The sequence below is a fragment of the Pelobates fuscus genome, chromosome 5 (assembly GCF_036172605.1).
Source record: "Pelobates fuscus isolate aPelFus1 chromosome 5, aPelFus1.pri, whole genome shotgun sequence".
NCBI classification, from domain to species: Eukaryota; Metazoa; Chordata; class Amphibia; order Anura; family Pelobatidae; genus Pelobates; species Pelobates fuscus.
Window position 1 is genome coordinate 280,623,383 of NC_086321.1, and position 23,838 is coordinate 280,647,220.

The 23,838-nt window shown below is 42.3% G+C and overlaps 1 protein-coding gene across 1 annotated transcript in view; it reads right to left on the reverse strand.

Annotated features, from left to right (window-relative positions):
* Window positions 1-19,836, reverse strand: part of SPINK2 (serine peptidase inhibitor Kazal type 2) — a 42,180-nt gene extending 22,344 nt beyond the window's left edge. The window contains exons 1-2 of the mRNA XM_063457285.1: window positions 19,764-19,836; window positions 18,436-18,473 (exon numbers count right to left, since the gene is read on the reverse strand). Coding sequence (XP_063313355.1) covers window positions 18,436-18,473; window positions 19,764-19,809 — 84 coding nt within the window. The 5' untranslated portion in view covers window positions 19,810-19,836. The remainder of the gene's footprint in view (window positions 1-18,435; window positions 18,474-19,763) is intronic.
* Between the last annotated feature and the right edge of the window lie 4,002 nt (window positions 19,837-23,838).

Consider the following 23,838-nt stretch of genomic DNA (forward strand, 5'->3'; position numbering starts at 1 on the left):
ATAGACTGCTACTCTGTCATTTCCTCTTCTGATCTCAACCAGTTTCTGTTTTGGATCCAATTTGACTGAAAAGCAGATTATTTATGACAATGATTAGTTCAGAACCATCAATGGAGGAATGATAGATGTATGGACCTGTACACAAATATATTTTACAAATTGAATCTTTATCAATGTCCCATGCTACATCTTCATAACGGAAACCGTTTAATCAATATTAAAGGAAATATATATTTTACAAATTGAATCTTTATCAATGTCCCATGCTACATCTTCATAACGGAAACCGTTTAATCAATATTAAAGGAAATATATATTTTTTTTCTCTTGGCAAAGATGTCTCCAGTTAATATCATAATATAGCTGCAGCACATTTCACTACTGTCATGTTACAATAGCTCAAATTAACACTTTAGTGTTAGGAATGCAAAGATGTTCCTCTGGCCCTGCAGACCCCTCCCAGTGATGCAAAGGGTTAAATAACCATTTATTAATTTAGCCGATTCCAGCACAGAGGTTGTGACACTGGGTCACAGTACTCCTCCTCAGATGTCATGCGGTTAGGGGGGACCTAATGCACATTCACGGCGAGTGCCACATGAGCATTAGGCCTTCCTCATAAAAAAATTACTGCTTCAATGAATCTCTGATGCTGGATGTCGTCATGCAGAGCGTGAGAACGTCCAGCATCATTTCACGGAGTCAAACTCTGTGTGAACTAGGAAATCCCTCTGCTGATATCAATACTGACATCAACAGAGGGAATCCCTTGATAGGTGGAATTAGAGGGTGGAATTAGAAGTGGGATCAGCGTTGGATTATAAATAGGAATAGGGTTGGATTATGGGTTGGATTAGGGGTAGGAAAAAGGGTTAGATTAAAGTTCGGATTAGGGAAAAAAGTATACAAGTGGGGTTCACTGTACTCGCGAACAGTAGCAGAATATAAATGTGTTGTTTGCCGTAGTGGGACACTCGTGGTCTGTGAATTCTCCCAAAATAAATTTGTGGGAAAAATTTACAAAAAAAATATATTTAACCTAGGTTTGTGATAAAGTGGTTTAATGAGTGTCAAAATGCATATAATTATAATTACATAGCCTGGGGCATGTACTTTCTACAAATATATACTTTTGTTAGCGGTTTTGGATTCCAGGACTACTACTTAAATTGTAATCTCAGCATGCAAAATTTTGAAGTTTTAACTAAACAACCGCAATTCACTCCTTGCACTATTTGTTTTAGAATTTAGAAATGAAAATTCTAGACTTATTGGGCATGTTAACAATCAGAACTAATTGGTGAATCTATTTTGAGTGAGTTTTCTTTACCTGCACTTGGTGTGCAAGTGTTTATTTTTTTTTTATTATTTTCCATTTTAAAATATTTTCTACCTATATAATATTGCGTTATGTATACATATTGGGTATCTGGAAAAAAAAAAGCCAATTTCTCCTTTAACCCCTTAAGGACACATGACATGTGTGACATGTCATGATTCCCTTTTATTCCAGAAGTTTGGTCCTTAAGGGGTTAAAAAGTAATTTATAATATGTATGGGTGCACAAAAGAAAGAGGGATATTATGGCTGTGCGAATGAATGCATGGCAAGACGCCAAAAAGCCCTTGTTTACATCCAGAGTTGCATCTAAAAAAAAGCCTGTGTTCTTAAGGTGTTAAAGAAATAATTATTCCTTTTTCTATAATTTATTTTATAACTGTAATATTCTGCTAAAAATCAGATGAATTACAGAAGAGCACGCCTGCTCCAAATGCTTGTTCCCAAGTAGAGATCTCAGGCTAAAATGTCATTGGGGAATGAAAGTTGGATGCAAGATTGCAAATGAATAGAGTTCAAATCAGGTGCTGCCTTCAGTTGGCTATTTAACAATAGATCCATGGTTGTTATTGGTAAGAACACTATTGGATTACAGTGCTCTCTGGCTGTAGGAAAGAAATGGAAGCCAATATTCTGCAAAAAAAAAAAAAAGGTTAATGAACAAGGACTTAGAAGGGGCAGTAAAATGATCTGGATTTACTGTTCCTTTTGATCTCTTACAATAGGATCTGTTCCAATTTAAGTTAACCTTTATAAATGTTTTATAGATAAATTAGCAGAATTTTCAGAAAATGCACACGCACACAGTTTTTCCCACTTGTTTACTTTTCTAGAACCATATGCAAATTCTCCCACTCTATTCTCAATACATAGCTTGGCTACTTTAGCCTCAATGTTGCCATTAGGATTTTTTTTTTTTTTTTTTGTCAATCTTTCTTTTATTGAGCCATGTGGTTATGGTGGTACAGAATAAAGAAAGGGAGACATGCGGGGGTCATACATGTACACATCATGGCAATTTGCAATATCTCTTTGGATTAACGGCCTCGTTTTATATTATATAAACAAGCTTAACTGAGAGAGTACAACATAAAGTAAAAAGGTCAAGGTGATGGACATTCAGTATGATATACATGGCTTAATAACGTAGGTTCTTAGCAGTAACATGCGAGTGATTGTTATAGTGAAACATGGGTTAAAACACGCTAAGAAGTTGCGCCAGGCTTGATAACAGGAATATTACAGGATTGTTTGATCTAGTATGTAGCATGTCGAGTTAACAGTGCGCAGGCGATTTTTATATTTCAACATCAAATTTACAAGTTAGCAGTAACCGGCGAGTAATTATTAGAGTAAAGCATGGGTAAATACACGCTGGGAGACTGTGTCAGGCTTAATAGTATGAATAACTTGAGGGACATGAGGATAGTTGTCTGAGCCCAAGAGCTTTACAACCTAAACAAACAAGCTGCACTAATAGCGAAAGATTAATCAAGCTTGTTTGGTCACTAGCGTCACGTAACAGATGGAGCAGGCTAAATGCTGAACATATTATTGGCATGCAAATACAGTCAATACAAGTAGTGCTTCAAACATTGCTAAAGTCAGGCCTAGTGTCTGTCGGTTAGGACATAGGCTACGTACATCACTTGTCTTAGCTGATAGTCTAGTGTAAACAATATATTCTTGTGAACTGAAGCTTAAAACTTATCAGTGGTGTGAACAGTGAGATTCTGTTAGCAGTATACAGGGAAAGGCAAATACATATTGCTTAGGCACTATACTGCTCACGACTTGTCATATGATAAATTGCACGATGGGGTCCAGTCTTGCCTCCGCAGTGATATCTGCAGGGTTATCGTATATGCAGTCCGATTTGCTTAGCCTATGCCGGTTCTGAGTGCTGGTTGGACGGGCCAAATATCGTGGTCGGATTGTTGCTTCTGTGAGTCGTCCTTTCCGACAGATTTGGGGAGAAGCTCAGTCCAAGTCTGCTGCTGGTGAGGGGCTGTGGTCGTCGAGTGTGGGAGGGGTGCAAGGGTGGTCGGGTCTCCCCGTGGCCCCAGGCTCCGAGTGGGGTCTGCATCCTGGCTCCACGAACTCGGGTGCTACAAGAGGCCCAGTTCTTCCCTGTAAGGGCGCTTCGGAGAGCCCTGGTGTTAGGGCGCCGCCAGCGGCGGTTAGGCTTCCGGCGATGTGGCTGATGCTGTGGAGTTATCCTCCTGGTGACCCCCGGCCCGGGTGGGCAGTCAGTGCTCAACTTTGGCGCTAAAGGGTGTGTAGTGCCCTTAGTAGGCCCGTTCCATCCCTGTTTCCCCGGCCCACATGCTGTACCTCCGTATTGCACGCAGGGTGTTGCAAAGAGTCTGTCCAGCTTTTCCATGAATTGTTGGAAGATTAGATCCAGGCTTGTGGCTTGTACGGGTACAGGTTCTGTAAGGCAAGGGGCTTCTGCAGTAGTGCTAGGCCTGGCGCCCGACCCCGTGTGGGCAGATGCCATCCGTGTAGCCATGTGTGTCGCTTCAGTGGGGACCGGGATAACCTCCGCCGGGCCATTAGGATTTTTATTCCCTAAAATTCAGTTTAGTATATCAACTCTGCGATGAACTGCTAGGAATTCAGAGTGAATTAAAAAAATAAAAAATAAAATAGGCCAACTGAGATTGAACTGAAAATATAGCTAACTGGGAATCTCTTCCAATTTTTTTTTTGTTTGTTTAATTTAGCTCTTGTACCATATAATTGGAAATTCACTCTGAATTATCAACATTTAAAGGGAATTTGTCAGGGTGAATATTACTTAATTTACTTTTATTCCTCATGTAAATATATTTATACGTTGTGCAACTTATAGCTTATTATAAGCGCTGCAGAATTACTTAGCGCTATCTAAATACCAATAATAATAATTAGGAAAACAAACAAACAAATAATAATTAGATTATAGAAAAAAATGGCACCCGCCTCACTCAGACTATTGGCACAGAGTCTGTGCCAATGTCTATTAGCAAGTAAACATGCCTAGAGCCTGTTTTCTTGCGGTCTTCAAATGTAGTAACCATGTGTTACGTTTACAGTTTGCATTTCTCCAGCATCCCTCTGTATAACTGGCAATATAGCTCATATTACCTGTTTTTTGCATTTATTGTGCAGGAAAGCTCATCAAAAAGTGCACAAGAAGGCTGCTCGTATTTATCACCTCTCCAATTGAATGACTGTTTTGTGGCGAGGTTCCTACAAAGCACTAAGTGTCCTCCCTTCAACCAACAAGCTTGCACTAGACATCAAATAAGAACAGAGTGGCGTCTGACGTCACTCTGTTCAATTGCCAGTGAGCTGGCAATGAAGCCAGCATACCAACATTATCAAATGGGACTGTGCCAGTCATAGGGCATCCATCCCAGGCTTTCCAAAGGTAGGCAAGATTACAAATAACAAAGTCTTTAACCAGGAAAGGTACATTCAGAGAATCTATAAACATATACGGAAATTTCGCCTCAAAAACAAAATATAAACTTTCTAAAGTTGTTTCAGATACCATGGGAGGAAAGACAAAGCCATACCAGAGTGAAGCAGCTAGCTCTTCTAAAGATATTGGCAACTTGCTCGGAGTAACTCCGCAGCAACGGCCGGTCAAGATGGTGCTCGTGTGAGAGGTCTCCAACTATACATTACATCTGAAGAGAGCGATCCATATAACTCATTTGGGCAAAGTGATAAATGAGTAAGCACAAATCCAACTCTGGAGCGGACATGCAACATCTCCTGAAAGAGCTGAAGGCCCTTTTGCTTCTGATATCACACAAGCAACTTGTACAGGCTGCTACTCGTGAACTGGTTCTGAACTCTCCTTCTTTAATGACCTATATAGGTCCACCATACTTTGGTGATAATCTTTGAAACCTGTGACACAGACGCTCATGACACCCAATATTAGTGGGGCCCAGGCTGCAAACTGTTGGCGCCACATAAAGAGAAGCAAATTTAAAGTTTTCATGTCAGACATGGAGAAGTTTCTAGCGGCACTGGTGTGACGAACCCTGCTGCATAGACCTGCATTGCTGGTTCGTCTGTTTGCCTTGGGTTCGTGGATTTCCTGTCCGTATGCCCTCGTTCGTATGTTTCCCTAAGTACCGATTGAAACTACCCGAACCATCGGCCACCCAGGAGAGGAGTGTGCGGCTTATTAACACCTTGACCACAATTAGAACATTGTGGTTAACCGCAAACACCTCTCCATTCCATTCGTACGGGTGGTCGTCGTTCATATGCCGAACACGAGGCGGCGGCCATTTTGGACACGAGGCGAATCAGCGGTGTTCGGTGCAAAACCTATGGATCTAAAAACGGACTCTTTATCTACCGAACACCGCTGGAGACGGCCGCCCCTTCTATTTCCTTTGAGGCGTACGAACACCGGTCAGTTCGGGAGTTTCTCTAATTCGTATGGACTTACCCAGGTAGCCGTCCCATGGAGTCATTCGTATACCGAAGGACTTCTGAGAGACTTTGACTCCATGGCGATTGGACTGTGTACATCGGACCTGAGCGCTATTCGGTAGGAATATGCCCTCAGATCCAGGCTATCTGGGGATACGTTGCACGAACACTATACATTCGGTACTTCTGATTTTATGTATTTTATTGTATTTTTCGTATTTTATTTTAAAATGGCGATGGTCCCTATCCTCGGAGTTAATTAGGTTTCTCCCTAATTATCTCCGGGATAGGAAAGAATGACTTGTGGGTAAAATGGGAAGGGCTTGTGTTATAGCCACTGCGATTGGCTACTGTATAATATATTTTACAGTCTTCCACAAGGTCCCCTAGGGGAGTGTCTACCTTGTGGAGACCTGCATAAATACCGGGCAGGTAGCCCCCATTAAACACATTACTGCTTGACCTTCAAGACGGAGCTTTGTCTCGTTTGTGGAGGGATTTACTATTGGGACAGCGTTTTCGTTTATTTCTAGCTGTGGAAGGATTTCGGATGGATTGCTGATCGGGAGTTACCGCATTCGTATGCTCCGTTCGGGAGTTTTATGATCGGTTGGACTGAAATTGCATTTCTAGAGAAAGGGGATTATCGATTAAACGGCGGCTTCATTCCCCTGGCGGTGAGTGTCGTAACAATTGGTGGCAAGCGACGGGATGAATCCCACTGCCCTGAAGGCCAGCTACACACCCCAGATTGGAAATGCAATATGAGGAATTAAGGCGTGCTACCCTTAAAGACATTTTGGAGCGCAGAGGACGATCAGCGAGCAATCTCAAGAAAAGGGAGATTATTGCTATATTGGTGGAGATGGACGCAGCACAGGGAATGGAGAGAGCTAATGTGCCGGGCCTGCTGGATTTAACACCCGAGGAGATATCGTTTAACCGGGCAGTTCAGATAAGGCTGGCACACTTTGGCCCCAACCCTGCAGCGGATATTGTGGTGCAAGTACAAGCCGCAGTGACAGCACAACAGGCGCTCCAGAGGAGAGGAGCTGCAGCAGCAGAGGTACCCTATAATAATAATGGAAAGAAAAAGGTACCATTTGCTGCTTTCAGAAATTTTATTGAGACTGAAGGAGAGATAGACGGGTTCCTGGTGGACTTTGAAAGACAGTGTGCTTTACACCAGGTGCCCGCAGAAGAATGGGTCACTATCCTCTCTGGGAAATTATCCGGCCGGGCCAGTGAGGCTTTTCGGGCCATCCCAGAGGAGGAAATCACTAGCTACCGGGCAGTAAAAGATGCCCTTTTGGCCCGATACGCTGTCACTCCTGAGGCGTACCGGAGGCGATTCCGGGACACTAACAAACAGGCTGGTGATTCCTATGTAGAATGGGCATGCAGGGTACACCGCACGGCATCCCACTGGATGACAGGGTGCCAAGCGGTAACTGGGGAAGAGGTGCTGCAAGTATTCCTGCTAGAACACTGCTTTGACAGGTTACCTGCAGGAGTTCGTGAGTGGGTCAGGGACCGTAAACCCGCTACCTTCCATGAAGCTGCTCGTCTGGCCGACGAATACACTGATGCACGTAAGCTAGATCAGACAGCAGCCAAGGTCCCTGCCCGAGTAGAGTACAAACCGGCAGCACCTCCAACCACCAATGTATATCACCCCCCAGCACAACGTACCCCCACTATGCCGCCAGCGACCAACTATGGGCAGTCAGCCCGATTCAACGCCCGGGATTACTCAAATCAAATCCGGTGCTATGGATGCAAGCAACTGGGGCATAAAAGACCAGAGTGCCCATTAAACAATGCCAGCCAAGCACAGTCCTGGAGAAGACCAGCCGGCGGAGCCCAGCAGCCACCTCAGCCTTCTGTTCACTGCTTTGAGCAGGAGGAGTTTTGGGGTATCCTACATGAAGCAGACCCAGTGCAAGCCGCTCAACAGGACAACCGCCAACAACACAGACAGACCGTTAAGCTGAATGGGAAAGTGGTCACTGGTCTGAGAGACACCGGAGCTACTATGACCCTGCTCCAAAAGAACCTGGTTTCTGAACACCAACATACTGGAAATACTGTAGCAGTAAGGGTGGCAGGAGGCGCCGTGTTCCGTCTGCCTGTTGCCCGGGTTCATTTGGACTGGGGAGTGGGATCCGGACATGTGAATGTGGGAGTTATGAAGGACTTGCCTGCTGATGTTTTGCTAGGAAATGATTTGGCCCCTCTGGTTTCTGCCTATGCTCCCATGGGACCTGCCGAGGCCAACCCAGTGACTACCCGTGCTCAGACCCGTGCTGCTGGAACCGGCCCACCTGCTGCTGAGACCCAGGTAAGAACCGATTCCCCGACTGACACCCCAGGGCAGACTTTAGTTAGCTGGGATTCTCCAGAGGAGTTCGGGAGGGAGACCCAGACAGATCCATCTCTCCAGAGATATAGGGGTAGAGCCGATACTGGAGAAGAAGGAACAGAGGGGGAGCGGTATGAGTGGGTGGGGGACAGGTTATACCGGATCCCTAAGCCGTCCCAGAAAAGTGTTGCCCCTCCGCCGAATCGACAGCTGGTAGTGCCCGCGAAATACCGGCAGGAGATTCTGCGGATAGGGCATGATGTTCCGCTAGCCGGACATCTAGGGTCCCGCCGCACAGCCCATAGGATCATGCAGAACTTTTTTTGGCCAGGGATTAACCAGGCTGTGCGGATATATTGTAGCACGTGTGACACTTGTCAACGGGTAGGTAAGCGGGGGGACCACCCAAGAGCTAGGCTTATGTCAATGCCTATTATTGGGGAGCCCCTTGCCCGCATAGCTGTTGATATTGTGGGTCCACTGGCCAGGGCGAGTCCATCCGGTAAGAAATACATTCTCACCGTGGTGGACTATGCCACTCGCTATCCAGAGGCAGTAGCGCTGTCTAACATAGAGGCAGAGACAGTTGCTGATGCCCTGGTTAGGATTTTTACCAGGGTTGGGTTCCCTAAAGAGATCCTCTCTGACCAGGGAACCCAATTTACCGCTGTGCTCACCCAGCAGCTGTGGAGGGTATGCGGCATTAAACCGATACTTAGTTCCCCATACCATCCACAGACTAACGGTCTCTGCGAGCGATTTAATGGCACCCTCAAACAGATGCTGAGGACCTTTTCTGACACTTGCAGAGACTGGGAGCGATTCCTGCCTCATCTGTTGTTTGCTTACAGAGAGGTGCCCCAGGAATCTACTGGGTTCTCCCCCTTTGAGCTGCTTTATGGGAGAAGGGTCCGCGGACCCCTAGATCTCATTAGAGGCCACTGGGAGGGGGAGACCGAGCAGGAAGGGACCCCCATAGTACCGTATGTTCTGGAGCTCCGGGACCGCATGGAGAAACTGTCTCTGATGGTAAGAGAGAATCTCCAGGTGGCCCAGGGGAGACAGAGGGAATGGTACGATCGGGGTGCCCGGCAGCGGGTCTTCCAGGTTGGGCAGAAAGTGTTAGTGCTCAAACCTGTGAAGGCGAACAAGATGCAGGCATCTTGGCAGGGCCCGTATAAGGTGTTAGCTCAGGTGTGTGATACTACCTACCTTATAGCCAGCTGTTCAGATGATAGGATCCAGCGATCCTTTCATGTGAACATGCTAAAGGAGTATCAGGAACGACCTGAGGATGTAGCTGCAGTATGTGCCCCCGCTGCAGACGATACTGAAAGTTTACCTTTACCTGACTTGTTAGCAAGAGATTCCCAGACGGACATGACTAGCCTCGTACAGCTAGGGGACAGGTTAAGCCCCGCAGAGAAAGGACAGGCCAGACAGCTTCTGTGGGAGAAGCAGGCAACGTTCTCCCAAGAGCCCGGCTACACTACCCTAGCTGTACATAAGGTAGAGACCCCTGGACAGAACCCCCTGCGACAGCCCCCTTACCGTATCCCTGAAGCAGTCCGAGCAGGAATGCGGAAGGAGATCGAGGAGATGACCCAGCTTGGGGTCATCGAGCACTCCGATAGCCCTTGGGCCTCCCCTGTAGTCCTGGTGCCTAAGAAGGATGGGACCACCCGGTTCTGTGTGGACTACAGGAGGCTCAACGAGCGGACCACCACTGACGCCTACCTGATGCCCCGGGTAGACGAATTACTAGATCGCATTGCCAGGGGATGCTATCTGACCACCATAGACCTGTGTAAGGGCTACTGGCAGATTCCCCTGGCCAAGGACGCTATCAGTCGGCCTTCGTCACCCCATTTGGCTTATACCAATTTAAGGTCATGCCATTTGGGATGAAGAACGCCCCAGCTACCTTCCAACGTATGGTGGACAGGCTCCTTGATGGATTCCAGGAATTTGCTTGTGCATACTTGGATGATATTGCGATCTACAGTGGGTCCTGGGAGGAACACCTGGTGCATGTAGGGGTAGTACTGGATAAAATCCGGGCCGCCGGCCTGACATTGAAGCCAGAGAAGTGTCATCTAGGCATGGCCGAGGTACAATACTTGGGTCACAGAGTTGGGTGTGGGAGCCAGAGACCAGAGCCAGCCAAGATAGAGGCAGTAGCGAACTGGCCCACTCCTATCACTAAGACCCAAGTATTGGCCTTCCTAGGGACAGCAGGGTACTACAGACGCTTTGTCCCCGACTACAGCTCTATCGCTAAACCCCTGACTGACCTGACTAAGAAAAACTTCCCTAAGCAGGTCCTGTGGTCTCCAGCTTGTGAAGCTGCGTTTCGAGCACTTAAGCAGGCTCTCGTGAATGCCCCTGTCCTGGCTGCCCCAGTTCCTAACAAACGTTTTCTCGTCCATACAGATGCTTCCATGTATGGACTGGGGGCTGTGCTAAGCCAGGTCGGGGAAGATGGAGGAGAACACCCTGTCGCATATCTCAGTCGAAAGCTGTTACCCCGAGAAGTGAGTTATGCGGCAGTGGAGAAAGAATGTTTGGCCCTGGTCTGGGCATTGAAAAAGTTGAGCCCCTATTTGTATGGACAGGAATTTTCCCTTATCACGGACCACAATCCCCTTGTCTGGCTTAACCGGGTCTCAGGAGACAATGGTAGACTGCTGCGGTGGAGTTTAGCATTACAACCGTACAACTTCACCATCAGCTACCGACCCGGTAAGCAGAATGGGAATGCAGATGGATTGTCACGGCAAACCGACGTTCTTGCTACCTCCTAGTCCGGTCATCCCCAAGTTGACCCGCTAAAGGGCCAAGCCGGGTCTGCCGGAGTGTTCCACAAGGGGGGAGCCGTGTGACGAACCCTGCTGCATAGACCTGCATTGCTGGTTCGTCTGTTTGCCTTGGGTTCGTGGATTTCCTGTCTGTATGCCCTCGTTCGTATGTTTCCCTAAGTACCGATTGAAACTACCGAACCATCGGCCACCCAGGAGAGGAGTGTGCGGCTTATTAACACTTTGACCACAATTAGAACGTTGTGGTTAACCGCAAACACCTCTCCATTCCATTCGTACGGGTGGTCGTCGTTCGTATGCCGAACACGAGGCGGCGGCCATTTTGGACACGAGGCGAATCAGCGGTGTTCGGAGCAAAACCTATGGATCTAAAAACGGACTCTTTATCTACCGAACACCGCTGGAGACGGCCGCCCCTTCTATTTCCTTTGAGGCGTAGAACACCGGTCAGTTCGGGAGTTTCTCTAATTCGTATGGACTTACCCAGGTAGCCGTCCCATGGAGTCATTCGTATACCGAAGGACTTCTGAGAGACTTTGACTCCATGGCGATTGGACTGTGTACATCGGACCTGAGCGCTATTCGGTAGGAATATGCCCTCAGATCCAGGCTATCTGGGGATACGTTGCACGAACACTATACATTCGGTACTTCTGATTTTATGTATTTTATTGTATTTTTCGTATTTTATTTTAAAATGGCGATGGTCCCTATCCTCGGAGTTAATTAGGTTTCTCCCTAATTATCTCCGGGATAGGAAAGAATGACTTGTGGGTAAAATGGGAAGGGCTTGTGTTATAGCCACTGCGATTGGCTACTGTATAATATATTTTACAGTCTTCCACAAGGTCCCCTAGGCTAGTGTCTACCTTGTGGAGACCTGCATAAATACCGGGCAGGTAGCCCCCATTAAACACATTACTGCTTGACCTTCAAGACGGAGCTTTGTCTTGTTTGTGGAGGGATTTACTATTGGGACAGCGTTTTCATTTATTTCTAGCTGTGGAAGGATTTCGGATGGATTGCTGATCGGGAGTTACCGCATTCGTATGCTCCGTTCGGGAGTTTTATGATCGGTTGGACTGAAATTGCATTTCTAGAGAAAGGGGATTATCGATTAAACGGCGGCTTCATTCCCCTGGCGGTGAGTGTCGTAACAACTGGGTTTACGCTTACCAAACATCTCAGCGAGGCCTACATCGGGTCAAGTCATACATCCTCAGCTCAGCTATGGGACATGCACGACATGGAGCCTTTTTACCCGAAAATTAGACAGGCAGCGGGTCCGCTGAATTCGACTGGCACCTGAGGCCTGATAGCAAAACTGTATAACGAAAGAATCATGTAAGTGGACACTCAAAATTCTTCTATGATTTTTCTTATCTTGACTTATTATTATTTTAGCTAACTATGAATATAAGTATATATTAGCAACCTTTCTTTTATGACCGTACAAATGACAAACTTTCTCAGGACTCAGACCCTCCCATTGGCAAATGATTGTTTCAGCATATTCAGTCTCCTATACATATACATATATATATATATATATATATATAAAATGCACATAAAATTGTGCATTATATATCTGATAATATTTTACAGGACAGTCACACTAGTTTGTTTTACTTTATGGCGTACATCAGCTATCACTATCCTCTGCTCTTATTTGCTGCACATAAAATGTAGCAAAATGTGCATCTAACTGATTGTATGATCTTTCATGTGCTACTATAAAAATATAAATGACAGGAAAAAAAAAATCAGCCCTGCTGAGTATGCCATGGACCCTCCAGGCTTGCAGATGTGAGTAACTCTTAAGGCCTGGCTAGTATAGCAGAACTTGGAATTTTATAATCCTTTAAGGTCAATCAGTTGCTATTCCATGGACCTAGGATTTGTACAGAGCATTGAAAGCAGGTGTGTATTTTTAGGTGGCTTGAGTATTCTTGGATGAGTTTGTAAGTATGCATATAAAGTTGGAGGCCTTCAGGTAAATTACAAATCTTTTACTTTAATGGAACGGTTGACATTACAGAATAAGCAGGTCAAATTTGAGTAAGTCTAAACTAGAAGATCTTCAGAGGCATGTATAGGTGATCAAGAGTTATGTTGAAGGTGGTCTGCTTCAGAAACTGGGTGAACTAGGTTGGAATAGGGTAACTAGGTTGGAATAATCTCAAAAAGTAAGAGTGGGATGGTTTTCAAACATTAATAAACTTATTCATAGAACGTTAGAAATGTTTACATATCCCTGTTTAGTAAAAGCTTTAGGACCCTCAAAAGAGGATGCCAGCAACTGCAAAAGCTCCTACATAAACAACACTATTATGACGCATGGCGTGTCACTCACACTCAAGAATGTTCCTATACACACTTTTCCCCGGTACATAATTCATACTCCCGCATTGATGGCTTCTTCATACATGGCTCTGCACTCTCCCAAGTTATACGATGTGAAATCGACAACATTACTTGGCCTGACCATGCCCCGGTCACTCTAGAGCTAAAGTATCAATATGAGTACCAACATAACAGCCCATTTGAGGCTCAATGAGACCTTATTGAGAAAGTCCACTTTTGTACAAGAATTACAGACTAAACTCACTTACTACTTTACAGATAACAGTACACCAGGAATGTCTCCAAGCACAGTCTGGGCGGCGCACAGAGCTGTAATTAGGGGTGAACTTATAAGACGAGCATCCTTCCTACGGAAGAAAGTTCGCAAATCACCCAATCACTGGCAACCTGAATTGTACCGTATTAACATTCAGAACCAAAATGCACCATCCCAGGAGCTAAAAACCAGAATCTCACAACTTACACAGCTTATACACTGAAAAGCCTTAGAACATAAGGCATAACACATCAAAAGACTAACGCTTAAGTATTACACACAGGGGAATAGGGCTAGCAAGTTGCTGGCATCACATATTAAAATTAAGCAAGCCAACCAGAGTTTAGCGTACATACACTCTAAAAAAGGTACAAAAATCATGATCCCTAACGGTCATCCCATAGTCATCCACCAGCCATAACCTGTAAATAGTTCTACTAGTACACGGTCCCAGACCACACAGCAGATACACCCCAAAACAACCCCACAATAGCGGAAATGCAGAGCCCTTGCCGCTAAAATGCTCAGAAAGCCACACGAGGTATTTAGGCTCTCCTTCCACACAAGACATAACAAACCCAGTCTGCAAAAAGACGACGAGGACAGATATTACGTGATTTAATTAACCACATCACAGAGATATGTACCTCATCAAGTTATGTATCAAAGAACTGTTTACTTTGTATTTATAGGCCTATTGGACAATGACCTTGTGACATGTAACAAGAGGACCTAGTATACCTTGATGTGATTGATGCCCGTTTGAGTGAAGATGTTGGGTGCATCAGCTCAGGAGTAGCTGTACTGCAGGAAGCTGTTCCTTCTAACAGCCGTGGGAACAGCCCCTCTAGTACGGGTGGGGTTGAGAGGGTAAGGAAGTCTAGACAGGTTGTGGTGGTAGGGGACTCTATTATTAAGAGAGTAGATAGGGTAATCTGCCACTCTGATCGACTCAACCGGACAGTTTGCTGTCTCCCGGGTGCTCGGGTCCGGCATGTTGCCGACAGATTGGAGGGATTATTGGGAGGGGCTGGGGATGACCCAGCTGTCATGGTCCATATTGGTACCAATGACAAAGTCAGAGGAAAATGGAAGGTCCTAAAGAGTGAGTTCAGGGATCTAGGAAGTAAGCTTAAGAAAAGGACCTCCAAGGTAATATTTTCAGAAATATTACCTGTGCCGCGCGCTACAGCAGAAAGGCAGCGGGAGATTAGAGAGGTCAATGCGTGGCTGAAGTCTTGGTGCAGGAAAGAGGGTTTTGGGTTTTTAGAGCACTGGGCCGATTTTGCGCTTGGGTACAACCTGTATAGTCGTGATGGATTGCACCTAAACAGAAGAGGGTCTGCTGTGCTGGGGGATAGGATGGCTAGAAGGTTGGAGGAGATTTTAAACTAGTAGTAGGGGGGGAGGCTCAAAGCAATCTAGAAAATGGAGATAGGATAGAAATGAGATGGGCCTTAGCTCAGAACAATGGGGGTGGAGATGGGGGAGGGGGAAGCTCAGAACAGAGGAGGTATGTAATATTGATGATTCACAAAAAGTACAAATGACTCATGGTAATATTAAATGTATGCTTACGAATGCAAGGAGCCTATATAACAAAATGGGGGAACTAGAGGCAATAGCATACACTAAACAATACGATATAATAGGCATAACAGAAACATGGTGGGATGAGACACATGACTGGGCAGTTAACTTAAATGGGTACACATTATTTAGGAGGGATAGGAAAAACAAGAAGGGTGGTGGGGTATGTTTGTATGTCAGCTATGAGTTCAAGTCAAATCTTAGGCATGTGGAGTGTGACAAGGAAAATGTGGAAGCTTTATGGGTAGATATCTGCTTGGGGCAAACAAAGGGAAATACGTTATTGGTTGGGATATGTTATAAACCACCAAATGTAAATATTAATGAGGAAGAACTGCTGTTAGAGCAAATTGGTGAAGCTGCCAATCGGGGGAAAACATTAATTATTGGAGATTTTAATTACCCGGACATAAATTGGGATAGAGGGACTAGTACTTCAGCTAGGGGAATCCGTTTTTTGAATGTGTTAAATGACACCTTTATGTCACAACTGGTACAAGGACCAACTAGAAAGGATGCTTGTCTGGATCTCGTTATAACAAACAATGTTAATCTTTTAACCAACATTAAAGTAGGGGAGCATTTGGGAAATAGTGATCACAATATGGTAACTTTTGAAATAAACTCAAAAAAGCAAAAGCATGTGGGGTATATTAAAACGTATAATTTTTAAAAAGCCAATTTTAATAAGATTAGGGCAGCTCTACAACATATCGACTGGCATAAACGCCTTAGTGATAAAAACACCGAGGAAAAATGGAAACTATTCAAACAAATATTAGAAAGGTACATTTCACAGTATGTACCATTGGGTAATAAATATAAAAGAAACAAATTAAAACCAATGTGGCTTAGTAGAGAAGTAAAACAAGAGATTCAAAATAAGAAAAGGGCTTTTAAAGCATTTAAATCGGACCAATCAGATGCATCCTATATAAGATATAAGGAAGCCAATAAGACTTGCAAAAAGGCAATTAAAGTGGCTAAACTAGAAAATGAGAAATTGATAGCCAAAGAATGCAAACCAACCCCAAACATTTTTTCAAGTACATTAATTCTAAAAAAACAAAAAATGAAAGCGTAGGTACACTGAAAACAGAGATGGGTCTGTTAGTCAATGATGACCAGGAAAAGGCAGAAATTTTAAATAACTATTTTTCTTCGGTATATATTAATGAGGATCCTATGGCAAGAGATATGCATATGATTGCTGCAACAAACTTGCAGATAACTTGTGATTGGATAACTCGAGACAAGGTGCTACAGCTATTAAAGAAAATTAATGTAAATAAAGCTCCGGGGCCTGACGGTATCCACCCACGAGTACTTAAGGAGCTAAGTGGGGAAATAAGTGAACCTCTGTATTTAATTTTTCAAGATTCTTTTGTTTCAGGTATTGTACCGGAGGATTGGAGGAAGGCAGATGTTGTTCCTATATTTAAAAAGGGTTAAAAATCCTTGCCTGGGAATTATAGACCTGTGAGCTTAACTTCTGTGACAGGGAAATTATTTGAACGGCTATTAAGGGATAATATTCAGGAATTCATTGGGAAGAACTGTGTTATTAGCAATAATCAGCATGGTTTTATGAAACATAGGTCATGTCAAACTAACCTAATTGCATTCTACGAAGAAGTAAGTAGAAATATAGATCAGTGTGTTGCAGTGGATGTGATCTACTTGGATTTTGCCAAGGCATTTGATACGGTTCCTCACAATAGGTTAGTCTTCAAACTAAAAGAAATTGGTCTAGATGAATATTCTTGTTCTTGGGTAGAACATTGGCTTAAGGATAGAGTACAGCGAGTTGTCATAAATGGTAAATTTTCAAGCTGGACAAAAGTGGTAAGTGGTGTCCCTCAGGGTTCTGTTTTGGGACCGCCTCTATTTAACATATTTATAAATGATCTTGAAATGGGCATTGAAAGCCATGTATCAGTGTTTGCAGATGACACAAAACTTTGTAAAGTAATAAAATGTGAGCAGGATATTGCCTTGCTTCAGAGGGATTTGGATAAATTGGGGGACTGGGCACTAAAATGGCAGATGAAATTTAACGTAGAAAAATGCAAAGTTATGCACTTCGGGGTTAAGAATGCACAAGCAATTTACACCCTAAATGGTAGTGAACTAGGGATAACCACATACGAGAAGGATTTGGGAATTGTTATAGACAACAAATTAGGTAGCAATATGCAATGTCAATCTGCCGTTGCTAAGGCCAGTAAGGTTTTGTCATGTATAAATAGGGGCATAAATTCTCGAGATGAAAATATAATTTTGCCTCTTTATAAATCGCTGGTAAGACCACACCTTGAATATGCTGTGCAATTTTGGGCACCTGTTCTAAAGAATGATATCATGGCACTAGAAAAAGTGCAGAGACGAGCTACAAAATTGATAAAAGGAATGGAGCATTTTAGTTATGAAGAAAGGTTAAAAAATTTAAATCTCTTCAGTTTGGAAAAACGGCACCTTAGAGGGGATATGATAACTTTATACAAATATATTCGGGGCCAGTACAAACCATTATCTGGAAATCTATTCATAAACAGGGCTATACATAGGACACAAGGTCACACATTTAGGCTTGAAGAAAGGAGATTTCATCTAAGGCAAAGAAAAGGTTTTTTTACAGTAAGAGCAATAAGGATATGGAATTCATTGCCGGAAGAGGTGGTTTTGTCAGAGTCTATACAGATGTTTAAGTTGCAATTGGATAAATACTTGCAAAAACATAACATACAGGGATACAATTTCTAATTAGTGGGGTAATAGCTGCTTGATCCAAGGAGACATCTGACTGCTATTTTTGGGTCAAGAAGGAATTTTCTCCTAGTTTGTTGCAAAATTGGAAGCGCTTCAGACTGGGTTTTTTGCCTTCTTTTGGATCAACAGCAAAAGCATTTGTTAGGAAGGCTAAACTTGATGGACGCAAGTCTCTTTTCAGCTATGTAACTATGTAACTATGTATGTGTAACCCCCTTTTTTTCTCTGTTCTCCCTTCTTTCTGTATCCAAAAACAAAAAAAACTGTCAAATTGAAAAAGAAAATAAAAAAGAAATGTTTCCATATCTTGGAACTGTTTTGTGCGAGTCTTAGTACTTTTCATCAAGACCTGGGAAGAATTTAATGGGTCTGTTTAGGGCTTCAGGAACCAAGCTTGAAGGAGGTTACATATATTTGCTTTGTATGGTTCAGGTAGCTCCTAAAATTACAAACTACTTTTTTTTTTGAGTTTTTTTGAGAAATTCAGAAATACTTACATTTTGTCCTTCGTTAACATTTGAGAGGGATAAGGCAACTATAAATGAAACCAGAGATCTTAGTTAATACGAAGAGAAACGCCATATAGACTATAGTTAAACAAAAATGGCAAACGGAACAGACAAAACAAGACATTTCCATTTATATATGATTGCTAAACTAGGCTTGATATTCAGTGCTACTAGATCAGACCCATGGTAATTGGTTAAAACTGGTTGCTACTAGATGTTGACAGCCAAGAAACCCAATAGAACAAGGATCTATTACAAATTAATACATGCACCTGCTTAATATATATAAACACATACACACACGCACGTTAAGTAATTTGGAAAGTTTATCCATCGTGTAGCAAAGCCTGAGTTAGCTGTAAATTTGGCTAATTAAATTACCAAAATTCAGAAATCCTCATTCAAAGATAGGCTAACCCACTGCTTGAGATTTCAGGCTCGTTGCTGAAGGGATTGGATTGAATCACATTTGATTATGTGACAGTGTATTACAGGCATAGGAAACCTTCGGCACTCCAGATGTTTTGGACTACACCTCCCATGATGCTTTACCAGCATTATAGGTGTAAGGGCATTATGGGTGATGTAGTCCACAACATCTGGAGTGCCAAAAAGGTTGCCTATCCCTGGTGTATTACCTGCATTACCTCGGCATCTGCAGAAGGGGCAGGCTGTTGATGCCTAGGAAAACAGTTTTGGCAAACAATTTGAAAAAAAACAACAAAAAAATCAGGGGGGGGAAGGTGACAAAAGACTTATAGCACCATAACCATTACAAAAGTTTTTATGGTGCTTAGCATGACCACTTAACATTAGCATATACCAATATATACTCATGGATCCAAAAATAATTAAATAAATTATTGACCTACAATATACTTATAAATTAAGCAATAACAGTTCATAATTTGTCATGAATAAATGTCCTAATAATATTGACTCAGTGTAATTTAACAAACTGTTCTAGAACAAAGGGTACAATGATTTGATCACCTACTATATAGAAACCACGCATATTATTAAAGATTAAGAGGGTTTTTCACTAAAGTGAGAATTTAAGATGAAATTCAAATTCAAGTCCAAAATAGCTGAACTAGAAAAATTCTCTAAATCAGCTATACTTTCAGTTCTGCTTCTCTGGCCATAAATGTGTAATTCATTTTAGTAAATAACCCTAAATAATCATGTTCTCCCTCAAAGAAATGAAACGTAACAAAACAGAATACACGGACCTACACATAATTTTCTCATTCTTCCCAGATAGACTTCAAAATACAGAAGAATCTGTTTCCCTAACAATGCTCTCTCAGAGGTACCTGTTGCGATAAAGACGAACACAGCAGAAGAACATTTCAGCTCCATTCCTCCCTTTTGTTGTTTTCAGTCTTGTGTGCTCAGAAACTGTGTGCAGAGAACAGCACTGAGCTCCTCACTTGTTTGCCAGATTTGTAGGACAAAACGTATGATGTCATAAGAAGTAGAACACTCCTAGACTCAGTGTATAGTGACATCCTTTTTCATCGTATCTTTGGTTCAATGGCAATAAAGACAAAGGGGACGTGAAAAAATGCAAAGGGAAAAGATATGAATAAAACAAGAATGAAGAAATGAAGAACTGCAAAGCACAAGCACAGGAGAAGGATTGAAGAATAAAAGGACTGAGGGATACAAAACATAAAAGGCTGGCAGCAAGCCCTACAACAGAATTGAAGTCCCACCCTCGGCCTAAATTTTAATGGGTTATTACCATCTTCCCTGTGTAGTAACTACCCAGTTCAGATGAATAATATTATATATGTATATACGCACTCAAGATCTCCCCAAAATTGATTAAAGGGACATTATAGGCACCCAGACCACTTCAGCTCATTGTCCCTGTCCACTTAATCCTGCAATTGTCATTATTGCAGTTATTGAGAAACTGCAATAATTACATTGCAGGATTAACACCACCTCTAGTGGCTGTCTACTAGACAGCCAATAGAGGCGCTTCCGGGTCAGCTTTGCATTAGGAGATCTATAAAGCATTTTGTCTGTTTGCCTTTAGTTTGATCTGGAGCCAACCCATTCTCAGCAGAATTTGTTGGAAAATCCATTTGTTTAATGCCAAGTCTCCTATTGGAGACTTCTGCTGACTTTAAGTCAGTAAGTTCAATTCCCACTCCCCTTATCAGACTATCAGTTCTATTCCACCCTCTCAAGAATTCTGAAGACTTATAATGAGGAATTAGATTTATAATTGTCAAATGAATCACAACTGTTTTGAAATCTTTAGTTTAAAGGAAGGAATTTCTCATTTGCTTACCAGATGTCTTGCTTTAAATTCTGCTTGGAACATTTCTATGGTGACCTATTGTGAAACTTCAGGCTTTTAATCACCACCTGAGACTTTCTTCTATGTCTAGAAAGAACATAGATCCCTAACTTCCAGGATGCTCAACAATTCTAAAAGCTGGTAAAGCATCATGCCAGTTGTAGCTCAGCAACTTTTATAGTCTACCTTTTGTCCAGCCCTGATTTATACCATAAAGCTCTACAAGATACAGTCGCCATCCCACACATTTGGCTGCCAACATTCATGACTCTTCAGAAACGTTACCCACACCCTTTCATATTCATGTCCGGGCGAAGTTGTGAGGCATGATTTTTATACCACTGTTTACCATCAGTGATTCAAAATTTACTGTTTTTGCCATGAGTAATCATACCATATGTGGATTTCTACACTTGCCTCGAAGAGATTCTTTTGGTTGTCAATTTTTTCCACTAGCACGGTTATTCTCAAAAGTGAGAATTCAAAGCAAAATTTTCCAAGTCAACTATGTTTTCAGTTTGGCTAGTATGGTCCTAAAATTGACATTCAACTTGAATTCTCACTTCATTAAATAATTCTGTCATAGTTTAAAAAACCTAGTCAATAATCATATCCTCTGAGTGGTATCTTTATTTAAGGGGTGGTATTTTGTCACGGAAAACAATCCTTTTGTGTATTACTATACATCCCTTTCAGAGTATTGCGTATTTTAACGCTTAGTTGAATACAATTTAAACAAAATTTAAGATATTAAGGAGATTTTCTTTTAACTCTGTAAATTATTTTATTTTTTTATTTTGCACTTATGGGTTTTGCCCTCTTATACACTATTACTTTATACTCACTATCTTATTATAACCTCAATGTTACCTTATTAAATATCTACAAGTTAATTATCACTTCTTAAATCAATTTTATCATTAATGAGAGTTATTTATAATATCACCAACATATTGTGTATTTATTTGCTCATGAGTCTGAGTGTTTTTTTTATTTTTTATTATGCGATGCATTATGTGCGTTTTATCATGTGATGATATTTTCCCATATGTCCCCGCTATTTGTGATTACCACTATTTATTGGTATGCACTACTGAGCGATGTTATACTTGATTCAGAACGCTGTGTTAGTTAAATCATTGCAATTTGTGTACTTTTTGTAATGCATTAAACAACATTTTTGGAAAGTGCTAGACTTTTTCTTATTTCATCTAGTAAAATGTTTACATGAAAATAAAATCAATATTTAATACACACACACACGGATAAATCTCAAGAATTCCAGCTGTGAATTCTTACGCTGTGACATTTTTACTGAAAATCCTGAGCATTTTGTTTTATTTTTTTTGGTTTGTGTACCTACCGACCAGATTCCGTTCCTACGACCTGGTCATAAAGCAAATTGGTTGGTAAGTGAGGAGTTAAGGGATTCCCTGCTCTGGTGCGCTTGTATATGTTCGGGGAAATTTTCCTGAACATAGACGAACGCACCAGAGCAGGGAATCCCTCCAATCTATACTTGGGAAATTTACCCGAACATAGATTTAACGGATTCCCTGCTCTAGTGTGCATGTCTATGTTTGGTGAAATTTCCCTGAACATAGACGAACACAGCAGAGCAGGGAATCCCTCTAATTCCCACAAAGGCTCGCACCTGCCACCCATCGAGAGAGCTGGTCGTAAGTGCGAGCCGTTGTAAAACAGGTATATCGCAAAACAACCACCTGTATTTTGCGATTGAGACACAGCCTGAGTGGTTACTGGATGTTTAATCAAGCAGAGTGCTGGACTACTGGAGAGTAGACAGATCGAAACATAGACAGACATGCACATATGCATATATCAGCCCAAGCAGCCTCCAAAACACATGCAACACCAAAGGAAGCCTCACACATGAACAACGTAGCCCTGTTCTGCTTTTCTACTGTGGTGTCCCACTTACGGCAGAAACAGTGCAAGTGCGTCATTAAACTCACTTGATTTGCTTAGAATGAAACACAGGGCTTTTCCCCCAATGTAAGAGCACAAAGGGAACTGTGCACTGATCTGACATGTCCACTTTGGGGTTGAGCAGGTCATTGGTGATGACACAATATCACTTCCTATTTGGCAGTCTTACTGGACAGCTCTGCCTTTAAATATTTTGACTTTGATACTCTTTCGTACCACAAATTTCGATATTTCTCAAAATCTAAAAGTATCAGGAAAAGAAATGCACAAAAGACACACAAAAGCGTAACTGTCCAGTTTTAATATTGTATGCAGTACATTGTAGCATCCACAGAATGTTTGGTTAAAAATACTGACTTTGCAGAAAAACACTTATTCCTGGAAGTTGTAAGCTCTTGTACCCATATCGGTAATGTTAACAAAATACTCAGGTGTTAACTCTTATTAACACATTCAGAGATAATATACAATCATATATAAAAAGTGTGCTTTATCAGAAAGGGAAAACATTTTTTTTTTTTTAAATCAGGCTGTGTTTGTATAGTGTGTCAACTAAAATTCCAAACATATAGATTAGTAAAATATACATTTCCCCCCTCTTGAAAAGCAAATGACCAGGAAGTATTATTACACTGCTGAACAACACGCTTAGAATAACAGAGCATAGATGGATCTAGATCTTTATACAAAGCAGTTTTGTAGCATCTTCTGCAAACCATGTCTATAGGCTGCGCAGGCTTGCAATCACAAACTTTGCTCAGACAGCCAAGAAATCAGGCTTGCTAGTTCATCACCAAATCCAGAAGAGGACTGCGCACGTGAACACAAGTTCAACAATACATTATTATTTTGTTTAATTGTGTAAAATAGAAACAGCTTTAATTTTTTTTAGTTACATTCACATTAAATATTGCCTTAGAAACGTCAAATACAATCCTCACACTAGGATTATATGCAGTTGACGCATATTGCTAATTCTGAGCGCTAGAAGATTGAGCAATGCATTTTGCACACAGGAAGGAACTGAAAAAAGCTGACTGATATTGTTCTAATATTTTCATGTCTTACATTCCCTCGTGGAGTAGCTTGCTGTGTGACATATTACTGTGGTCTTCCTTAAAATAGAA